Raw genomic sequence first — 19191 nt, forward strand, 5'->3', positions numbered from 1 at the left:
GGTAAATTTAAGTTGCTTTGGGTCACTTTTGTGAGGAAAGCAACCAACAAATATAATTAAATAACGATGCAAATAAATAAATAATTGTAGGGTTTGGGCTAGATGACCGTTGGGGTCCCTTTCAACTCTACAATTCCATAATTCTATGAAATAAATGTCATTTGGGAGTTTCTTTGGGAGTTAACTAGACCATGTTAATCCTGATTAAAAGAAGTGTCCCTTAATTCTGATTCTAGTTATTATTGAATTCTACACAAGCCTTCTGTTCTTTATATTCACAGAATTGCTCAATCCTGTTCCAGTATACCTTCAGGGCAGGCAGCAGCAGGTCTAAATATATGACAGACTGACAGCATGCAAAAGTCATACAGCTAATGCATGCACACCTATATCCCTAACCCCTAAAATGGCAACTGAAGTACAAGCTTTTTCTTCTGCTTTTGGAGGACTTTCAGGCCTATACATTTTAGCAGGAAGCAAATTCTGGAGGTGTCTATTAGCAACCGAAAGCCTGCCTCCTTACTATTTGTATTTGCCCTTTGGAGGAAAGCAATTTGTATATCCACTGAGAATGGAAGAGGACACGGAAGAATCATAGAGCTGGAAGGAACCCTGGGAGTCATCTAGTCCAACCCCCGGCCATGCACAAATCTCAACTAAAGCATCCAAGACAGATAGATAGCCATCCAACCTCTGCTTAACAACGCCCAATAAAGGAGAGTCTACCACCTCGTGAGGGAGTGTGTTCCACTGTGGAACAGCTCTTACCACCAGAAATCCTTCCTGTTTAGTTGGAATCTACTTTCTTGTAACTTGAATCCATTGGTTTGGGTCCTAGAAAACAAACGTGCTCCATCTTCCATGTGACAGCCCTTTAGATATTTGAAGACAGCTATCATATCGCCTCTTAATCTCCTCTTTCTGAGGCTAAACACACCCAACTCCCTCCAGTGTTCCTCATAATGCTTGGTTTCCAGACCCTTTATCGTCTTGAAGCAAAGGTCTCTGTCATCCTTGCTATTTTCAAACATGGTACCTACATGCAAACGTGCCAGGCAGGAATAATGGGAAAGGAGAACCTAGGAGGGATTTCCTACATACAAAGGACAGCCCTCAGATATTAAGGAAAATAATTTTAAACCCCGTAGGGGCAGGATATTATTATTATTATTATTATTATTATTATTATTATTAATTTATTTACCTCTAAGTGGTATGCAGCAAATTTAAAAACATCAATACACAGAACATCAATACAAATAATTAATTATAACATACAGAAGACAGGGCTTAGCTTTAACAAAAGCCTGGGGGGAAATGTGTCTCTTAAAAGATTAAGGTAATAGATGGCAACGGCAGAGGCAGCACCATACTGAGCGGTGTTATTTACCAGCAGCAGCCGCTCGGGTGAACAGACAGAAATAAGGAAAAGGATCCTGAACTTTTAACAGCTGGGCATAAAGCCAAGCAGGAATCGAGAAGAGGAACTTCTTGCTACCACCACCAGCCAATCCCGTTTGCTTTGGAGTAAGCAAGCAAAGAGGATGATGCCACATGTGCACATGCCCTCCTGCTGCTAGCAAAATGCTGGCAGCGGAGAGCAGCACACAGGGACATGCACACATCTGGCGCCTGGCAGCTAGGCTGAAAGGGGAGTAAGTGGCAAGCTGCTTGCCTCCATTCAGCCTGAGGCCCAAAGAGGGGGAAAGCTGCCTTAGCCAGGCCAAGCTATTTGATGTTCTTGCCCAGCGCAGTCTACTCTGGCTGACAGTAGCTTTCCAGGGTCTCAGGCAGAGGTTTTTCCCACCATCAGCTACCTGATGCTTTTATAATAAGATATATATATATGGAGATGCCATATACTGAAAATGCTCTGCCACTTTGCTATGCTCCCCCCCGCAATTGACTGCATTAGATTGTGCCTTAATTTGAAAACTGGGTGATATCAAACTATGTCCTATTAGGAGTAGACACATTGAAATCAATGATCTTAATTCCATTGATTTCAAAGGGTCTACTCTGAGTATAGCCAATGTCGGCTCACTCACACCATCTTCCATACCGCTTCAAATGGTGAACAAGGCTATGAAAAATCAAATTACACTACAATGGTCAAAAGCATGAAGGGTTACTAGGTTTGCATATAACAGCCAGGGCCGAAAAGCTCTCTCCAGTCATATGTTCCTTGTTACTATGGCTTTTTTTTTTTGTTATTAACGTTTTAGTAAAAGCTTTTGATTTTATACACTTGGAACATTCAATTGTGAAACCCCTCCCTTATTATAAAGTTAATAATTAAAATGCATGGCATGATGCAGGAGTAACAGGACCCAGCTTCCACCCCACCCATGAGATAAGCTGCAGGAGACGATTGTGCCTTTGCTTAACCCCCCTCACACCCACACCCACAAATCAATTATTGGTATCTTGAGATCCCAACACAGTGACGAAAACAAGGAAATGTGACTGAAAGATTGTGAGCTCAAGATGCACCCACAAAGAGAAGTACCGTAGATCTATTTTGCTTGTTTTCTGCAAGGTCTGCTTCCTCCTCCTCCTCCTCCTCCTCCTCCTCCTCCTCCTCCTCCTCAAAGGCCACTACATGCAGCCTCCAAACAAATTTTGCAGCGCCTCCGCACTTACCCCATAACCCGCCCCCGCGTCCATTTCCAACTGCTTAAAAAGTTTGTTCAGCTCTCTCTTTTTTTGGAGGCCAAGATGGAGCAGAAAAAATACCCCTGGGATCCAACAGACCCCTGAAGTTTCTTGTCATGCGTTTTTTGCTGTACAGTCAGCGACACAGTTTTGTTTTTATGTTACAAAAATAGGGGAGGGCCGACTCCAGGACTCTTGAAGTAGTATTGACCACATAAACATGTACTTTGTGGCACACATAAATTCTAAGGTTTTACACACCCTATTTTCAGAAGTTGCTATGGACAGAGTGGACCCCAGTTAAGCTTTTGGTTGTTTCACTTTCTACATTAAATTTTGATCGGAGTAATTTGGGCCACCCCTAGCTTATCAAGTTTAAATGCAATTATAAAAAATATATATTGCAGGGTGAGAAATGAAACACCACACGAAAGCTGACCCAAATGACGGTTGGGAGACCTGGACATCCATAGCCTGTGTTATGTTTTAATAAGATTCATAATATCTGGCCTTGTTATTGCTACAGTGGAAGACTACTGGCAGTTGGTCAAATCCAATTCTCCAGCCTTCTTTCTAGCCCACATCTTACTACAGCAGCAGTAAGTAAAGCTAGAGATAAATCTTATCCTAGATAACTCCCACAGGAAGAGAGAAGTCTGATGCATGTTCACATTTACAGTAGTTAGCTGAGAATCTTTCTCCGATACGGCAATATGGAAAGCAATTAGGTTGCACATGGCACCAAGTAATAAAAAGTCTCACACTGAAAGGAGAATATATTGAGCAATAGCAGGATTTTTTTTAAAGAGGAGTCTTTAGTTGGCCGTAGTAGGTGACATCATCATTTTGTTTTAAAGTGGTGTCAATAGTGTAGGGGCTATAACACTTTTGGAAGAGATTAAAACACATGCAATATACTTTTATCTTACAGCATTTCACCAATATATTTCTGAGTGTTAAGAATTCAGCATGGAAATTTGGATGTTAGCACAAGGAAATATTTCATAATGACTTCACAATAGCAATTAAATGCTTGAACTTCAAAATGCAAGTCATAGTCCTAAACAGCAATATACTGGAAGGCTGAACAGGCGAACAAAGCAGTGAGAATTAGATCCAAAGATAGTGATTAGTGCTGAAATGAAATAATGAGTACTTAGGCGGACTTGGGGTAAGAAAATTTGCATGCCAGTTCTTATGCAGCTAGACTTCCTTTGTAAATCTCCATCTTTAGTTTTCACCAAGTGACAGACAATTACTAGAGGACCTGGTAATGGAACTATTCTAACAGTAGCGGTCGTGACACTGGCTGTAATCTTGCATTCATTTAGTCCGATTAAATCCCACTGATTTTCAAGGATACACAAGGATGTGTGTATCATTGCAGCTAAACTCATAGTCCGTCATCCTCTAAAATATTACAATTTGATGCAATTAGGAAACAAGTCCAGTCAACAAGGTCAGTTCAAAATCCAAGCAGCATCACAGCTGTATAATCCTCTAACATGCTGAAACTATTTGTCAGTACCTAAACATGCTTAAACCAGTTTTATACTTTTAATATATATTTTTGCAGATGCTAGCATTAGAAAACAACCAATCAATGGTAGCATATTTTAAAAGTTCCGAAATTTCAGCAATAGAAAATTTTCTAGTTAGACGTAGGACCTCAATCAACATTTAAGCAACCATGTTATGATGTTGTATTATAAGGAAATTAAACATCTCCAGAAGAGATTTAAAAAGGCAAATGGCCATTATGGAGGGAGGGGGGAATCTAGCCACTGTAAACAAAATGAACAACTGAATGGAAAATTTACATCTATGAATGGATGATAGACGACATTTTCAAAAACCCTTGTAAAATTGTAGTAAATGATGAACAAAGTCCGCAGAGACAAAGCAAGATGAAAACTCACAATGGATTCAACGTCTTCAATAGTTCTCAACAGGCTCCCAAGGGAAAGTTAGAAAGGGAAAAGGCAGCAGGGCTACCTATAGGAGCTGCCATGCAAAAGGGCAGCAGGGGGCCACCTTAGGTGAAGGAAGTCTTACAATAAAAGGTGACAAGCAAAACATATGGAGCACTACACTGAAATCAGCATGCAGACATATGAACGACTGCAATCATAAAAGCCAAGAGGCAACCAATATTAAGCGGAAAGACATGGGGCATTATATTGTTTGCCTATGCCAATGTTCAACTGGGGTGGGTGTGTTTAAAAACAACTTAAGCCACCTAGAGGTTTCTTATGGTTCAGCCACATGAGTAATCAATCATCTTTAAGTTTAACTATTTCCCGTCATTTCCTCATGCAAGCTGAAGTATGGCCATTTCCCAGTTCTAGATTAATTCAGTATACAAAATTAAGACAGGCCTCAAATAATTGTTTCCTATTGCTTTTTATTCAAAAATAAGGCTGAAGTTTAAATAGAATAGGTAGTTTTCAATAGGTTAATGCTGTAAGCTTTCATAATAAGAAATGCCTCTTAACTAAAAACCAAGACCGGGATGCAAATCTATCCCCAGTAATTTGCATATACAATCACAGAAAGAAATGAAAAGATACCTAGAAGCTAAAACAAAATGACTTAACAGGGAGGTGATTTAAATTTCATATGTTAATTTTGCAGAAAGCTTCCAACTTAGGTGTGAATTCCCCTTCTCACAACTCAAACAATTGTGGTGTAAGACAGTTTTTAAAATTGCCTGCTCAGGCGGATGATTTATTGACCACTTTCACCACTTTCACGCTTGTAGCCCCATCAAAGCCAGCAGAACTATACCAGTCAATGAGCAACTCCCCTCCCGGCATCTCCTGGTTTCTTTAGAAAAACCTAAAAGGGGAGGAGAAAGTACTCTGAAACTGCATTTGCATAAGTGCACAACACAGGGGATTTCTGAGCATTCATATCGGCCAAATCAACCAAACAAATTGCCTGAAGAACTGCAACAGTAAGCTATTGGAGTTCTTATGTCGGCAACTTCAGAAGTCCATCGGGAGAATAAAATCTTTTATAATAATAATAATAATAAAAATCAATCACGATTCTTGTTCTGTCTCTCAAAACCTGGGGAAAAAAAACCTGTGCACCACTAATTTAGCCTTCTTACTAAAAAATGAATACAAGATAAAAAGGAGCCGACAGCTGGAAGAGAGCCAATAGAAAGCTTTCAGCAGCAAAATGCAAAGAGAACTGTTTGTTCTGTATTCATAATTTTACATGGAACTCCACAGATGAGATGGCATATCTGGCTACAGGTCCAAGAATACACATTTATTACACAGAGAATGCTGTTGTTAAAAATAAATTGGAGATTAATGCCTTCTAACCAGAAGTGCACGAAGAAGAATTCCTGAGCAATTCAATTCCCACAAGGAAAGAACAAAGTTTTCTTTCAAAAGTCACCTTTTACTGGGAAGGGTGCTCCTTTACAGGGAGCCCCAAGTTGAGAAATAGACAGCTCCTGGCTTTCTATTTATAGTCATTCAGGCAGTGAATAGTTTCATTCCAAATGCCACAAGGCATACATGCAACCTTTTATTCCAGGGGCCTGATTTGTGTTTCATTTCATAAAGTCCAGGGCTAGGAAGACAAAAAGAATTTTTAACAAGTGTGCAACAGAAACTTGGGAAGGGTGTGTGTGTGTGTTCGGCTTCTTTATTAGACTAAGCTAGATTCTCAGACGCTGGTATGAGGGGTTGGGGGTTGAGGGGGGGGGACAGAACTCAGAAACTTTCCTATACAGTTTTGCTTTTTAAAAGAAATGTAGCTCTAGAACTGCATGGGCTTTTTTTGCTCATTAACCATGAATACTAGTGCCCTGCAATTTAAGCAAATGGGGGGGAGAGGGGGGTGACACAAGGAAAAGGAACAGAGGGGTGCAAGCATTTCAATTAGCTGGCTTTGAAGGACCCTTCTGAATGAGAAAGACAGAACACACTTGTCAAATGCAAGTTCAAGTGAAAGGCACTTCTGCCAATGAAGTGCGCAGATGGCTGTGGGGGTTCCGCTAAACCTTCGCTGGGCCCCCATTATGTCTTCATTGCTCACAAAAAAAGGCAAGGGTCACCTACAGTTTAGAATAAGTTAGCTTCCTTTCCCACAGGATGACTCGAGTCAAAGTGGTGAGGAAAGTCTTCCCTTTTTGAGTGACTGCTGTCTCATCAAGGAACTAAACACTTATATAAAAAAGCTGAAGAAATGCATTTTTTAAAAAAAAATCTTCCCACCGCTGCAGATACCAAATAGATGGAATCTGGCTGAGCATTTCTATTAAGGGGGAATGCAGAGGGATTCTGGTCAGCTAACACTATTTTCAGCGTGTTGTTCAGCAGGCTTTTCCCTCCACAGGTTCATTGAACACAGAGTTCAAAACCATGTACAACTTGGAATATGTGGACATTCAATTTCTATTACATATTCGGCCGTAGGAAAGAGCATGACACCTTAGCTCAAGATTCGGGGAGGGGGGCTGTGTGTGTGTGTGTGTGTGTGAGAGAGAGAGAGAGAGAGAGAGAGAGAGAGAGAGAGAGAGAGAGAGATACTCTTGTATAAGCCAACTCTGTCCTGCAAACTTCTGAAAAGAAAAGCAGTTATAGCTTGCCATGTTCTGTATGTGTTGATAAAGTTGAAAAAGCACCACAGGAATCTTACACCAGTACAATGCAGACAAAGTTTCCCTGCAACTGATCACAGGGCAAAAATGAATGACAAGTAATTCTATGGCTGCATGCAAAATTACATTCTTTTGGATACCATTTGAACTAATTCCCACTGTAGTGAGAGTGCAGCACTTTTGGGGTGGGGGGAGAGTATGATTCATGTTAGGACGGTATGAATTGACCTATAAACCAATAAGACTTCTCCTGTTCAGTTTAGTTATCGGCAAAGAGCAGCTAGAGTCTGTTCCAGACTGGTCCTGAGCCACTCTCATTACTACTTCTGCTAAGACTAAAAGCTGTATCACCACTGCTGTTGTCAGGGAAGAGTTAGAGGACAGCGACCAGTCCTGACAGCTGTGCTGCCACCACCCCAGATGCATGCAGGGCAGACATTAGTTGTTGCTTCAAATGCTATTACCTTGGATCCAAAGTTAATGAAAACCACAGAAGGAAAGTTTTTCATCTCCTTGCTTCCACTGCAGCCACCTGTGGCCATAAAAAAGCCTTAACGGGGTTGTGAGGGCAACTCCTGAGCAATGTGGGATGGGGTGCAGGGGAGAGCAGGAGAAAGGAAATCTGTGAACTTCCTTAACAACTCACATTAGGATCCAAGCCATTGTCTTAACGGTGGGAGGGCAGCAGATGTTTGCTGCTGCTTGTTGCTATTGGTTGCCCAGGCCAATGGTACTTATGATCAAAATCTACTCTAGAGGATCAGGAGATCCTCCAGAGAAGCACATGATATGGCATAGGAGCCACAGCTGAAAAAAGAGCATTGGAGACAAGCATCCCATGCAAGTTTATGTTGTGAATAATCCTGAGGGACATATTTTGGCCTGGAGAAGATGGTATAAAAGTAAAAGGAAACAAAATAAAATGTACAGAAATAAATACAATGGTCAGAGCTTCTGCACGCAAAAGTGATGTTTGGAGCCAAGTACTATAATGACCATGCCTTGGGGTTCTTCTTTAGAAGAATAAGGCATGGGCAAATTGTATAGGAAGTGGTTGAAAGTTAGCATTCGCTTTCACCCACCGGAAGTAAACTATTAGTTGTTATCCAAGTTTCAGATTTGTGTGTAGCTATACTGTTGCAGTCGACAGTGGCCCTTTAGTTGTTTCCTCGAGGTCAGTCAACTTGCTGGGCTCATGGTGATCAATGCCTATTTCTCCTTCAACTGTGGGAAGGCAGTTGCTTTACTTCTGACACAGCCTTCTCAGTGGTCAAAGGTCAGATTCCTCCTATTCAGAGCTCCCAATGGTTTCCTCCTCCCTGTCCCATTTTTTGAAATAAAAGTTCATTTTGGCATCGAATTAAGAAAGCACAATTAATTTTAAGCACAACTCTGCAACTTTTCTTTAACTTTTAAAAAGCTTGACTAACTATGAATAGTATTGCGAGAACTAAAGTGATTTCTTCCAAAGCAAAAATAGAAAAGTTTCGGCAAATGAAAAAGATCACATTAGAATTTCAAGACAAAGGAATCCCTACTCACATTCACTCTTCTTGCTAATACTGTGGTCCCCTGTGTTTTGCATTGTGGCAAGGCAAATTTGGGTACTGAAAGGGGGAGGGATAAGAGCTGTGCTAATTTGCCCTGCAACTAATATTCTGAATCAGATTTTGATTGTCTTTCCTTTCTTTCTTTTTTTACCAGTTTTTTTTATCATTAGCACTTCTACAACACATTAGGTACAAAACAAGAATATAATTACATTTTAATGAATAGATGCTAGGATGAATTCAAAAATTCTGGATTAATCTACATTCATTTAGGGATGAAAAGACAACAATCAGTAAACAAGAAGTTTCTGCTACCTTTTATGGGGGGAAACTTTTCTTGCACTGACCTAGATTGAGGTCATTATTTCAAATATCACATATCATACGGTAGAAATATCCTGGGGGGAAGATTGTTTTCTAGACAGATCAACACTCTGAAAGCCTTTTCTGATCACAGAAGTACAGGCTAGGCATTATCTATCTTTAGTTTACAGAAATATTTTCACACTTTATAATCTGTGACCAGAGAGCAAAGCCAGGATGAACTGGGTTAATAAGAATTACCAAGTGGACTTTGGTGGGTTGGTCGATGGAGGGGACAGAACAGCGGTCTGACACTAATGACCCGGGTGTCACGCTTCAGAGAGACTTCTTAGCATAACACAATGCTTCAGAATGTCTAGGCATAAAGTCTGACTCCTTCAGGAGAAAGTAACTGCAAAACCTTTAAAATGATAAATGGGGCGGTGGAGAGAGATACAACCCCACATTTGATAATTCCCTGTGTTGCATTTCATTCCTAACTATAGCTTTGAAAATATTTAAATTAGAAACATTTCTAAAAATAGGGAAATAGTTCAGATTTTTGTAATTATGTAATTATGCCTCAGGGTCATTAAGCAAATCCTGAAGAGATAATACCAAACCACAAAATTGGTTTTTAAAGAGAATTAGGAACTTCCACACGTGGATGCCAGTGGCTCTTTGCTTCACTCTCTGCTGGAACCTTGTAATCCGTATTAATCTACTGTTCGTTCAAGGAAAGTTAACTTTTTTTCCAATGAAGTCCTAAATTTGCTTTCAATTCTTTTATGTTCCTTAACTCTGCAGCAGCCGATTCTGTAGAGCTAAGATACATTATTTCCACATAAACTATGTGAAATCTGCTGTATTTCTCATCTTTCCTCACTCCCCCCCTCCACTCCTTACCCTTTTGCACATGCTGCCAAACTAACTTAGCAAAGAGTTTTAAAAGCTGGGAACAATGCTACCACAGGGTGCCAAATTTGCAGTGAAAGCCCCAAAGGCTGTTGTCACGCAAAGTTTGACAGGCCTTGCCAAATGGTTTCTTCAGGATATAAACTGCTTGTGAAGTGACTGAGTCCTTTGTATTTACAGCTGAATGCTGCAGATGGGAAGGTCTCTGCCAAGAAAGAGTAACTGCTGTTTTTGCCATGTGAAGGTTTAACACACATAAATAAGGCGCACACTCACTCCTAACGTACACGGCAATGTTTAGCTGCTTTAGGAGCGGGGGGGGGGGGCCTTCCACCTCAAGGAACTGGGTAGGAAAAAAGTTTTATTTTCTGAAAGTAACATAGTGTTGGAGAAGCATCATGATATGCAATGGAATTAACAAAACTACCAACTGAGCATCCTTGTCTATAGATTAAACTGAGCAACTCTCCCCCTCCCCCCCCCAAAAAAACTTAATATAACCCCCCCACACACACACACCTGAAGGCCCAGGAGCTGTTTTGCGGAAGGTCCTTGACCAAAGATTTATTGGAATCTGTACCCTGTAGTACTCTAAATATCGGGAGCATTTAAATTCAAATATAAGAAACTACAATCATCTCTTTACTCTATTCCAGGAGAAGGAGTCCTATGAATAAGAAACAGATTAACAAGGACACCTCTTTACAAGTTCCAATATCCAGTGAATAAATAGTATAAATAGTATGCTTTATTTACACAGCACCCAAAAGTAGGTGCTTTGCCATCATTGTGCTGGGTTGGGGCAATTTCTAAAGATTTGAGAAATTGGGGCCAATCCCCTCGGGGAGAAGCATATCTCAGTGGAAGGGCACATGCATTTCAATGCAGAAGAGACAGTTCTGGACTACACAGGCCACTGATCTGACACAGTTTAAAGCAGCTTCATATCAATGAGGCGCTCAAATCTCATTCTCTCATCATCTTTTAAACTCAAAAACCCACTTACAAAAAGAAACGTGATGTGTCTCATTTAGGAAGCAGACTAGTAGAGCGAAGTATGTGAGCAACTAACTGTTTCTCACCTTCAAACCTCTAACTCAAAACAAATAAAGCCAAAACTCATGAGTGAGAAACCAGAATTTTGGAACTATCAGACCTTGCCTCATAAGCATGTAAATAGAAACATTAGCACACTTTTTCCTGCTGTTAAGTTATTCCCTTAATGTCCTAATCTGTTTTTCCTTTACACTCTCCTAAAAGGCGTTTAGTATTAGGTGTTTTGACAGAGGGGAAAGTCCTCTGAACACCATATAGAGATGTTCAAGCATTCCTACAGCTGGCTTGGCGGCTATGTATTAGAAGACATATTTTATTGAACTTATTTACATCTACTATTGCATAAAGTCAGGAAGTCTTGAAGTTACACAAAACCCTTCCATCCATCTGTATGAGGACAGCTAAACGAACTACCGTACATGTGCAGAACAAAACAAAACAAGACAACTTGAAACATCTCAAACAGAACAACATTTGCTTAAAAAACCTTTCTCCAAGTTTCGGCGCATTCAAGAATGAGCCAAAGACTCAGTTAAGTAAGTTTTACAATAACAGTTTAGTTCCAATTACTCTTCTGATTCCTGGGTCAGGGTCTATTAAAATTAATTCAGTTGCAACAATACAGTCACAGATCTCTATTGCATCCACACCTTAACTCCCATTTATAGAACTCTGTAGTGCTTGGAATTTCAACCAGTTCAGAAACCATTTGTGGTAAAAATAGAACATTTCCAAGAAAACAAAGATAAGCCAATGCGGCAATATGAGTAATACTCATAGTAGCTCAAGAGAGTTAGTTCTTATCAAAGCTGTCTGAAAAAATGTAATTTTTCTAATTTACCTCAATTTTGTCAGTCTTCGCATCTCCCCAGTAAAGTTTATTTTCTTCAAGATCCAGCGCCAAACCATTAGGCCACCCTAATGATGTATTCACCAGAACTTTCCTCTCAGAACCATCTAAATAAGCAGACTCAATTTTCGGATTTTCACCCCAGTCTGTCCAATACATATAGCTGTTGGGAACAAATAATAGGCTGTTTTACACATGCCTCCTCCTTACACACAAATATTTGATGAAAATATACTACTGCAATTTCAAGTTGTGACATTTGCTGAGAAACTTTAATTAGTAGTAGAATCTGTAATTAGCAGTCTGTGTATCCCCAGAGCTCACAGGATTCATAAGTTGTCATTTTAAATAAAGGAGGAGATACAAAATCCCACTCAAGAAATCATGAAGGCTCTGACTACAACACAGGATTTGATGCTTGGCTATCCTAAATAGATAGTAATGAAGCGTATGGATTGGAAGAATGGCAGTGAATTCAGCAGAGACTAGCACCACCAATACAATATATCCTGCACTCTCAGAATATACAACATTTAAATACCTTCTTTCACAAGCCTAGAAAACAAAAGCAGAGCCATCTCTTCGTTTTGTATCAATGATCAAAGATATGCAACACTCACCCCATCACAGGATTAAGCACTATTGCTCTAGGTTCATCTAGGTTTTCCGATATAATGATCTTCCTCGATGTCCCATTCAGCCGCGTAACTTCAATGCGATCGGTACCAGTGTCGGTCCAGTACAAGTTTCTAGCCACCCAGTCTACAGCTATGCCATCAGGGTGATTTACTTCTGTCGTCACAAGGGTTTGGGCTCCTGACCCATCGAGAAAAGCCCGACGAATGGCTCTGACATCATCATCAGTCCAGTATATATAACCCTCCACAGGATCATAGTCTATCGCAATAGCATGCCTGATATTATCTATTTGCAAAATGATGTCGGTGAAATCTGGCATGTCCAAGGAAATTCTTCGTAAATCTGTTCTTCTGGCAAGCAAAAGCACTTCTTCAGCGCCTGGGAAAAGGAAGAGAATAACCAGTAAATAACCAGTAATTTCCATTATTTAAGTTTCATTTACTATTTAGAAAGCAATGCTGTAGAAGTTATGGAAAATGAAGACTGATAAGTGTGGTCAAATTTTGTTCTAGCACTATGTGGCATAAGAGTGAACCTGGGCTGCTCATCTCCTCAACTGATTTGAAGTACGGAGATAAGACTGTAGTGTCTGAACCCTAACACACATCTTTACCATTCCTATACTAGTAAAAAGGAAGCAAAGCCAAAGTACAACACTGAAAAATGCAAGAAGGTGGTGATGAAGGAACAACACTTGGGAGATTCCTTCTCTGATGAGGGCAACAGAAAATTCTGATACTCCTAACACCTTCCCCCAAACATAACTTTATGAAGCCACTCTTTGCATTTTTAAAAATATAGTTCTCTATATACTTGAAAATACTTGTAGCAAACGAAATAAACCCAAAATACAAAATGCCCCTTATGCTAAGAGAACTTTAAGACTTCTGCTGAGGTCATTTGTTGGATAGGTGTGCTGCGTATAGATGCTACATACAATACTATGAAAATTCAGTATGTTTTTCCTTTTGCAATGGAATAAAATGACATTTGAGACATAACTGGGTTGTCTTCCTTTTTTCAATGTTAAAATATTACCCTTTGGGTACTTTAAAAATATTTTGCTCAACATTTGTAATACAAAAAATCATCTACTTGTTTGTCTAGTTTCCACTGCACCTCTTGCCACCATTATATCTCCTCCACCAAAGGTGGACACTGGACTTTCAAATTTCAGCAGGACCTTGTGCAAAGCCAAAATTGCTCCCCTCTTATCTTCTGTTCTGCTCAATTTACTGTGCCACAGTTGTGGCGCCCTCTGGGCCCAGTGCAGTAGAACCGGTTGTGCTGCTCTAAATCCATCCTTGCTTCTACCTTCCATCAAACATAACCCATCTGCCTGGAAATAGAAATCCCTCCAAGTGAGCTGTTTTCTCACTTGGGCAGATGCTGCTCTAAGCCACAGAGGAAGGCACCATTTTGAGGATACCTCTCTGCAATACCCTGTGCCCTTGGCTCTGGGGCAGGAAGGAGAGAGACAGTGCTAGACAGCAAGTAGCACAAGGGAAGCAGGAAATGGACAAACAGCCACTACTTTCTCCATGTGGCCAGGACATTCTATTCCTAGTTGTCTGAAGCTGGCATCCATGTGCTAGCCTCATCCTTTAGAGAGAGGTCCGGAGGGTGGCAACATGAGAGGTGGCCTTCTCTGCAGTGGCTCCCCATCTGTGGAATGCTCTCCCCAGGGAAGTTCGCCTGCCGCCTTCATTATACACCTTTAGGCGCCCGGCAAAAATGTTCCTTTTTAACCAGGCCTTTGGTTGACCTGATCAACATCCAATGCCCTTTTGAAATGTGGCTCTTTGGGAGCGGGGCATTATTGGGTTATTGCTTTTATTGTTATTTTATATATTATGACCTTTTTATGTGAACCGCCCTGAGACCTCCAGGTATAGAGCGGTATATTAATAATAATAATAATAATAATAATAATAATAATAATAATAATAATTGGGGGCAGACCTTGGGGGTTTTGTATGCTTAACACAGACCCATACCTTGCCTATGAAAATTTCTGAAAGTGTGTAGGATTATCCCCACCTGTTTGTACTGTTAAGATTTTGTACATATTACAACACAATTATGTTGTAGTTTTATTTTCCTCTGCAGAAACATGTGAACTACCGTATTTTTCACTCTATAGGGCGCACCGGACCATAGGGCACACCTAGTTTTTTTTGGGGGGGAAATAAAGAAAAAAAAATCTGAAGGCTTGCGGATAGCTTCCTGAAACGTGAGGGGTCGGTGCGCACCCTTCATTTTTGGAGGGGAAAAGTGCGTCCTATAGAGTGAAAAATACGGTATCTAGATAGTTAGTGGAATATAAGTTGAAGAAAACAGAAACCTTTTACAAAAATAACACTTGAATTTGTAATACATTCCACATCTTTCAACTGCTTTTTACTCTGTGATTTGGACAAAACTGGGGTGCCAGTCACAGAGAGGATTCAGACACCAAGGTCTTTGCAAGCTTGCAGCCTTGGGATGTTTCTGGATCTGATGATGAACCTGGATTATCAGGTTGCAACAGTGCTCAGGAATGCCTTTTTCCGAACTCTAACGAGTTAGGAGGTTGCAGCACTTTTCTCCAGACTCACACCTCATAATCATCCATGTTTTTGTAACTGTACAGCCAAAAAAAGTGGGCTGTTCAAGGGCAAGGAAATGGAGGGTGGGGAAGTAGAAAGGCCTGTGTGGCAGGGAATGGGAAGCACAAAAGTGGAATCTCCTTCCCCGCATGGTCATTTGTATCCTGCCTCAGTAGCCCCTGATGGATTCTAAGCTAAGGAGACACAGCAAATAATACAGGCCTAATTACTGGGCTAAGAAATGTATACAGCACTCTGAATAATGCAGTGCAGGGATGGGTAATTTATAGCACACATACCAGATGCAGGCTGCCAAGTCCCTTTTACAGCTTGTGGGCTGGCGGGAGCCATGGCTGTGTGCAGCGCCTGAAATATCCCCCCGCAGGGTATGGCAGCTGACTGTGGCATTGCCACCTAAGCTCTGCAAAGTTATGTATAATCTCATAACTTTGAGAAAAGTCCAGGTGGCTCAACCAAACTGACAACAGGCACCACTGTTGCCATGACAGAGAGACATCAAGGCCTCAGAATGGGAAACAAAACTGCCCTGAAAGGCCTAATGGAAAACTGAAAAATAGCCTCTCTATAAAACAAGTTATATAATGACATGCCTCATGCTGAAGCTTCAAAGAATCTGTGAAGCGTGCAAACACACACACACACACCCCTTGCAAGAAATAGTATGGAGGGAATATTTATTCAAAAGCAAGAACTAAATGCAATAATGTATGGATATCTGTTTACATTCACAGTGGACCAGACAGGTGGTGCTTAATTTAATGGATAAGAGTAAACAGAATCATCATTGCCAGACTGGCTCAACTGAAGAACTAGAAAGGGTAAACCATATGTTAATATATACAGACATCAATGTGCAGACAGGAATGGAACAGCTCAGAGATTTTGCAAAGCCCCTTTGGATGAAACTGATTATCTGGTCCCATTTTGGTTTGGATTCAAGCCTGGGTACGGCACCAAAACCACCTTGGTTGCCGGGATGGATGACCTCTGTAGAGAAAGACACATGGAGTGTGCAACCTTCTCATCTTTCCTTTATCTCCTGCCAGCATTTGATACCATCTACCATGATATTTTACTGCACTGACTTTGTGGGTTAGATGGAGGAGACCTGTTAATTGGGCCCCCAAGCAGTTTAGGGCATTAAAGGCAAGTAACAGCACAACGCAGGTGGCGCTGTGGCCTAAACCACAGAGCCTAGGGCTTGCCGATCAGAAGGTCAGCGGTTCGAATCCCTGCGACAGGGTGAGCTCCTGTTGCTCCTGCCAACCTACCACTTCAAAAGCACATTAAAGTGCAAGTAGATAAATAGGTACCGCTCCGGTGGGAAGGTAAACGGCATTTCCGTGTGCTGCTTCGGTTCGCCAGAAGCGGCTTAGTCATGCTGGCCACATGACCCAGAAGCTGTACACTGACTCCCTCGGCCAGTAAAGCGAGGTGAGCGCCGCAACCCCAGAGTCGTCCATGACTGGACCGAATGGTCAGGGGTCCCTTTACCTTTACCTAACAGCACCTTGTACTGGTGCTGCAGGTAGAAGAATTCTGTCCCTACCTGCCCTGTCTGCTCCACCTCATGGCACATCTGCCATGCCTTTTCCATTTAACTCCCCCCCCCCATGCCTTTTTAATCTATAAAAAGCTTCTGGATGAGGTAACTACCGACTGGTGAGCTTGACATCGACACCAGGGAAAGTCCTAGAACAGATAATTCAACAGTCAGTCTGTGAGCATTTAGAAAAGGATGCTATGATTTACTAAGACCCAGCATGGGTTTCTCAGAAATAAGTCATGCCAGACCAATCTGATTTCTTTTTTTGATGGAATTACAAACTTGGGGGATCAGGGAAATGCTGTGGACATACTGTATCTTGATTTCAGTAAGGCTTTTGACAAAGTCCCCCATGATTTTTTTGTGAGGAAGCTGGTAAAATGTGGTTTGAATGAAATAACTGTTAGGTGGATTTGTAGCTGGTTGACTGACCGAACCCAAATAGTACTCATTAATGGTTCCTCATCATCCTGGGGAAAAGTGACAAGTGGGGTGCTGAAGGGTTCTGTCCTAGGCCCGTTGTTGTTTAACATATTTATAAATGACTTGGATGAAGGAATTGAGGGGATGCTCAGCAGATTTGCAGATGACACCAAACTGGGAGGGGTAGCTAATGCCACAGAAGACAGAAACAGAATTCAAAATGACCTTAACAGGCTGCAGAACTGGGCACAAGCTAATAAAATGAATGTCAATAGGGACAAATGTAAGGTTCTGCATTTAGGCAGGAAGAACCAGATGCGCAAATATAGGATGGGGGACACCTGGCTTACTAGCAGTACATGTGAAAAGGATCTCGAGGTCTTGGTGGACCACAAACTTAACATGAGTCAACAGTGTGATGCAGCAGCAAAAAAAGCTAATGCTATTCTAGGCTTCATTAACAGAAGTATAGTGTCACCTTGGGCCAGTCATTGCATCTCAGCCTACCCTACCTCACAGGGTTTTTGTGGGGATTAAATGAGGAGGGAGAAAACCATGCATGGTTCCCCCAGCTCCTTGGAGGAAAAAGTGGGATATAAATGCAATGAATGACTGAATGACTTAATATTTAGGGTATCTGCAATCATTGGAAGAAGGAAAAAAGAGGGGTGAGTATGCACATACAGCCTAATGGCCCTTTCCATTGCAGAGAAACATGCATATACTCACGCACATCCCACCTCTACACAATTTCTCCAGCTTCCTTCCCACCATGAAGATAGTCCCACACATTTTCAAAGAAGCCACCTCATGCCCATTTCTTATTTATGGAAATACCCTCCAGGCTCCTTTTTACATCTTCACAACTGTCACTGCACATATATGTTGACACCAACACACACACATGCTCACACGTACCCTATTCCTTATCAAGATGCCCAACTGGAGTCCAATGCAGCTGGGAGTCCAGGCTGCGACTGTTTCTATAGGAAGTGATATGCAATCCATACAGCACTTACGTACCTACAGTGCTGGATTCAAAGCAACAGTGCCTAACCCGAAATACCAACCATTTCCCTAGAAAAACTAAAAGAGCGCAAGAACCCTCTCAAACTACTGCTGTTGTGGTGGTAACTCTAGGGAAAGCAGCTGGAATACACAAACTGAAGTTTCCAACAACATGCTGAGCCACAAATACCAGACAGTACACGGTAGCCATGTTTTCCCCGGTGTTGTTTAAAAGCCTATAAAATGCTAAGAACCTGAAGAGTTGGCTTGCATGTGTTGTTGTTGTTTTAATTAATGACATAATAACTTCTGGTTCAGAGGAGACAAACAGAGGTAGGACACACTGTTCCCAAAAGTCATTTAGTGGCCACTACCAGACAATACCAATTTGCACGGTGACATTGGAAATGGAGTTTTCTACATCGTATATGCTTTACCAAGATTCTAAAAGAAATTCAGAGTAATTAAGGCTCGTTGTGTAAAGGGACTGTGTGGTGTCTCTGCGACTTCCAACGTGGTTCGGGCACCAAAGAGAATGCTGGTTGTGCAATATTTTATTTGGGGTGGGGAGCAACCAGGTCACTTTTCTTCTTCAAATTTACACTTTCTGGACTATCACCCAACTCACTTCTAGCCTGTTGTGCTGCACACAGACTTTGAAGGAATACCAATGCTGAGTAATTTTAATTAGAAATGCTTCTTCTTCTTCTTTTTGGAAAAGCAATGCAAAATACAAACTGAAGCACATTTCTGAAACACAGAGCACATTCAACACAGGATACAAAACGCAGAAAGACAGAGGGTGACACAGGGGCACTAATCCTCAATTTAACCCGGGAAGAAGTACTCATCTGGGGCCTGACTCATCCTGAACTCAGACAGCTGGGCCTAGCTGCTGTTGCTCTGACCTCTGTTCTCCAAGACAGCAAAGGCTGGATTCATGCTGCCTCTAACGAAGGTGAGCCAAGGAATAAATTCTGCTTCCTTCATTAAGCAAGCTTCTTAAAAAAAAAAAA

The 19191-nt window shown here is 41.3% G+C and overlaps 1 protein-coding gene across 1 annotated transcript in view; it reads right to left on the bottom strand.

The window, feature by feature from the left end:
• The window catches only part of LRP5 (LDL receptor related protein 5), a 116891-nt gene that overhangs the window by 42693 nt on the left and 55007 nt on the right, over positions 1–19191 (bottom strand). Inside the window, exons 6-7 of the mRNA XM_083590688.1 lie at positions 12571–12967; positions 11942–12113 (exon numbers count right to left, since the gene is read on the bottom strand). Coding sequence (XP_083446814.1) covers positions 11942–12113; positions 12571–12967 — 569 coding nt within the window. The remainder of the gene's footprint in view (positions 1–11941; positions 12114–12570; positions 12968–19191) is intronic.

Source organism: Podarcis filfolensis, assembly GCF_964270895.1.
Source record: "Podarcis filfolensis genome assembly, chromosome: 1".
Taxonomy (NCBI): domain Eukaryota; kingdom Metazoa; phylum Chordata; class Lepidosauria; order Squamata; family Lacertidae; genus Podarcis; species Podarcis filfolensis.